Source organism: Myxocyprinus asiaticus, chromosome 24 (genome assembly GCF_019703515.2).
Source record: "Myxocyprinus asiaticus isolate MX2 ecotype Aquarium Trade chromosome 24, UBuf_Myxa_2, whole genome shotgun sequence".
NCBI lineage: Eukaryota > Metazoa > Chordata > Actinopteri > Cypriniformes > Catostomidae > Myxocyprinus > Myxocyprinus asiaticus.
The window spans coordinates 28,592,404-28,597,221 of NC_059367.1; the positions used below are offsets into that span (position 1 = coordinate 28,592,404).

At 41.4% G+C, this 4,818-nt stretch overlaps 1 protein-coding gene across 1 annotated transcript; it reads left to right on the plus strand.

Moving 5' to 3' along the window:
- The first annotated feature begins 291 nt into the window (after positions 1-291).
- LOC127414767 (frizzled-10-like) lies at positions 292-4,412 on the plus strand. The gene has a single exon (XM_051653034.1). It carries the CDS (start codon positions 1,405-1,407, stop codon positions 3,145-3,147), a length of 1,743 nt encoding a protein of 580 aa, XP_051508994.1. The 5' UTR covers positions 292-1,404; the 3' UTR covers positions 3,148-4,412.
- Positions 4,413-4,818: the final 406 nt, after the last annotated feature.

Consider the following 4,818-nt stretch of genomic DNA (forward strand, 5'->3'; position numbering starts at 1 on the left):
TAGAAATTAAACGTTTTAAATAGCCAACCATAACTTGTTCTGGGGACTTAAAAGAAATAAATGACCCAGTAATTAATTATTCATTTTTAATAAGCAAAACATGGAAACAACTAAGGGACTTCATGTACACAAATACGTAGCCTACATAAATACATGCATTCTCTTTTAAGTCTGCGCTTTGAAATTAAAGTTCACAATCTGTTTGATCATAAAATATGCTTCATTACGTGTTTAATTGTGGTGACATGAATAAGTGTTGTGTCAACAGCCTCACAGTTTCATTTAGTCACATTCCGACATATGAACAGTTCTAGTTCAGTCAATAATAAAAAGCGAGAGGAAATTGAAGGGCTAAAAACTCTCCTCTCACTGTTCCTATAATGGTCGGACCGTGAAAATCGCCAGTTGTTGAGAGAAGGGACACATCTCGACTGGAAAGCTGCTGAATCCTTTTGGTCGTCCTCCGTGATAGATTTCTCGCCTGCTTGCCCCGTAAAGAGTGAATTTCTGACACGCTTTAGTAAATCATCAGAGAGATTTCATAGCGGGAGAAAACAACAACAAATGGCCAGTGAGCACACTGTGATCTTGTTGTAAAACGGTGAGGAGGATTTGAAGTCTACATGGGCAGTTCCGCACGGTTTAAGGATAATCAGTGTGTCAGTTTGGGCTTTCTTATGTAAAGCAGCAGACTTTGAAGGCGGATCTTTCAGCAGGTTAGTTCAGGACGGAGCAGAGCAGAGGAGCTCAGAATAAGACAGAGCACGAGTCAGCGAGCACGAAACTCTTGACGGAGAAAGTGAGTGTATGTAGACAAGTTGGAGCGAATTTTCACCGGTTTACAGAGGGGATTCATTCATATTCACATGTGCTTAATGACTACGATAAAACGACGCCGTGGACGATCTGATGCATGCAAATGGTCTGTTTGAGTTGGCTCAGTTGGGATATTTCGCGGCGAATGAATGTGGGAAGTAGCACCATCACAAGTTGAAGAGTAAACTACTTTCGTGAGGGAAACAGATCGTCAGCATCTCAGCAGCGGAGCATATGTGCATTTGAAGAATGAATTATCACCTGTAGACTGGGAATTGAATATAAACAGTGAACTAAGTTTTCTAATGTTTCTTATAATCCCTCTAATTTTTACAGAATTGCGTTTCCTGGTTGAACTGAACACTATTGAAACCTGTTACAAACTCTGATTGACTCACATACTCTCTACAAAAGAGAAACATGTGTTTGCTTTTTCACTGCGGCTATTTCATCCTTTTCTTCTACTTTAATGGAATACAGTGACAATGATGCAACTTTTCTAGAACAAATACAGTTTTAAACCTTTTTTGAAAGACCTTTATGTCATTCTTTTTTCATTCCTGCTACATGAGTTAATAAAGAAAGACAATGTTTGCTGCCAATTTTGGACTTGGCATTGTGCTGCTGTGGGTGGCTGGGTTTTGTTCTGCTATCAGTTCCATAGACCCCGACCGGCCGGGTGAAGGACGATGCCAGGAGATCGCCATTCCTCTTTGCAAAGACATTGGCTACAACTTGACAGTTATGCCTAACTTAATGGGACATGAGGATCAAAGTGAGGCGGCCATCAAGCTGCACGAGTTTGCTCCGCTTATTGAGTTTGGCTGCCACAGTCATCTGAAGTTTTTCTTGTGCTCGCTCTATGCGCCCATGTGCACAGAGCAGGTATCCACACCTATTCCAGCATGCCGAGTAATGTGCGAGCAGGCTAGGCAGAAGTGTTCACCCATCATGGAGCATTTTAACTTCCACTGGCCTGACTCACTGGATTGTTCCAGGCTGCCAAACAAGAATGACCCCAATTATCTCTGTATGGAGGCCCCTAACAATGGCACAGACGAGCCCCTAAAGGGGTCCCACACTCAGCCACCAGACTCCCGACCCCCAAGGCCAGGTAACAACCAAGAACTTCCTATTAAGGAGAGGGTGGCTAAGACAACATGCAGCAATCCTGGAAAGTTTCATTATGTGCAGAAGAGTGAGTCCTGTGCCCCCAAGTGTTACTCTAATGTTGATGTGTACTGGAGTCAGGGTGACAAGCGCTTCTCTATGGTGTGGATTGCCATCTGGTCCATCCTGTGCTTTATCTCCAGTGCCTTTACCGTACTCACCTTCCTCATTGATCCTCAGCGCTTTAAGTACCCTGAGCGGCCCATCATCTTCCTCTCTATGTCCTACTGTGTTTACTCGGTGGGCTTTCTTATAAGACTTTTTGTGGGAGTGGAAAATGTGGCCTGTGACCGTGATAGTGGTGTGCAGTACATCATCCAGGAAGGCTTGGAGAGCACCGGTTGCACTATAGTCTTCCTTATCCTATACTACTTCGGAATGGCCAGTTCACTGTGGTGGGTCATTCTGACACTCACGTGGTTCCTGGCAGCTGGAAAGAAATGGGGTCATGAGGCCATTGAAGCCAACAGCAGCTACTTTCATCTGGCAGCATGGGCTATACCAGCCATCAAGACCATCATGATCCTGGTTATGAGGAAGGTGGCAGGAGATGAACTTACAGGGGTGTGCTATGTTGGCAGCATGGACGTCAAAGCCTTGACTGGTTTCGTCCTTATTCCCCTCTCTTGCTATCTCATCATTGGCACTTCCTTTCTACTCTCTGGATTCGTTGCACTCTTTCACATTCGTAAAGTTATGAAGACTGAAGGAGAGAATACGGATAAGCTGGAGAAGCTGATGGTTCGAATCGGCGTCTTCTCAGTTCTCTACACTGTCCCCGCCACTTGTGTCATCGCATGCTATTTTTATGAGCGACTCAACATGGATTATTGGAAGATATTAGTGGGTGAGCAGAAGTGCGTACAGGGTGGTAAGAGTGGCGAGGAATGTGTGATGAAGAGCTCTATCCCAGCCGTGGAAATCTTTATGGTTAAAATTTTCATGTTATTGGTGGTGGGCATCACCAGCGGCATGTGGATCTGGACATCCAAAACGCTGCAGTCTTGGCAGAATGTTTTCAGCCGCAAACTGAAGAAGACGACGAGGAGGAAGGCTGCATGTGTTTTCACAGGCACTGGACCTTGTCTCAAGCCTAATCCTGCTCTGAAAGGACATAAAACCAAGTACGAACCAGCAGGTCCTCCTGCTACATGTGTATGAGCTGGGCCTCTATACATGCAGACAGCCAAGAAGCTTAATAAATGCTGGACTCAGACCAAACAAAAACTGGTTTATACAGGAGCCAGCAAAGGACACAACTATGATCATATTTATTTTATGCAAACTTCGGTTGTTAAAAAGATGCAACATCCCCAACAAGTTTTTTTGTTGTGTGTGAAACTACAAGATCAACCTCTGCTTAGTCTTTAGTTCTTAGTGCTTGTACTACATCTGAAACTTTTATGAGTTTGGGGAGTTTTTGTTTTTTAAAAACAAAGAAAAAGGGATGAGTCCCTATTGCCATCATGTTATTGGGATGTCTGTATCATGTGCAATAGTTGTTTCCCTTAGTGACAGAGAGAAAAGGGACTCTTATACTGAAGGGCTGTGATTAAAGACAATGAAAGGACTCAACAAACAATGGGTGTGAATGGCTTGGGGAAAAGCGGCTCCTCCGTGGCATAGTAGTATGGCTTTTCTATGAAAACGAAGGCTGTGTCATACACAACTGCATTGACATTGGAGTGCAGCTGCTCAATAGGGCCTGAGCAGAGTATGAACTGCCTATTGTTAGGCCTTTTCATGGAACAAAGTAAATCTTAAAGCACTAAATATTGCAGACACAAAGAGAAAACTTGTTTTTGAGTTATTTTGTACAGTGAGTTCATGCCCCCTGGTTTCTTTTTATGTCCTACAAACATTTGTGTATATTTCTAAAGGTTCATATTTTATAAGAATAAATAAAAAAAATCATTTTAGTTTTAAATGTTTTGAAACTAATGCTGTGAACCACAAAGCCTTTTTATTGTTCGTGTTGAGTGTGGATGTGGTTCAAAAGTTTTTCCTTCATGAAGCAAATCTAAGTCCTTTAAGAATTACAAAACTCATGAGATTTGATTAAAGGAATATTCCGGGTTCAATACAAGTTAAGCTCAATCAACGACATTTGTGGCATAATGGTGATTACCATAAAAAATTATTTCAACACATCCCTCCTTTTCTTTGAAAAAAGCAAAAAATTAAGATCACAATGAGGTATGTGTATGGAGCCAGAAATGTGAATTTTATAAAAGCACTTACATTAATTCATCTGTTAAAACGTATGTATTGTTTGAGCTGTAAAGCTGTTTAAATCATCGTTTTTATGGCCGTATTTGGGTTTACGCCATTACGTTGTCATGGAACGAAATTATAAAATTGGATATAACTTAAAATCGCTTAATAACCTTTTCTGTATTATCACATTAAAATCATGTTAACATGCATGTTGTTTACATTTTGTGGCTATACTTTTGAAACTGTGAATGTTTGAACATTTAAGGATTGGCCCCTTTCACTTCCATTGTAAATACATCACTGTAATCAAATTGTTTTTTTTTTTTTTTTTTTTTTTTTTTTTTAACAAAGGAGAAACAGATGTGTAGAAACACATTTTTGTGGTAGTCAACATTATGCCACAAATGCTTATCCTAAGACTGTAGAAATAGGTATGATCAATCCATTGGATGAAAATTTAAAGAATGGGCAGATACCTATCATTAATAATCTGCCAGGCTCCTTATTCTTTTGCAACCATTATAACCAGAGGAAACACTGGCTGTGTCTCGTTTTGAAGGATGCGTCCTCCGGAGGTCGCATTTCTCGGCCGCATACGTCATCGAGGCTGTCTCG

Bases quoted from the DNA above. Each gene is read 5' to 3' on its own strand.
- LOC127414767 (XM_051653034.1), top strand. From the start codon at position 1,405: ATGTTTGCTGCCAATTTTGGACTTGGCATTGTGCTGCTGTGGGTGGCT.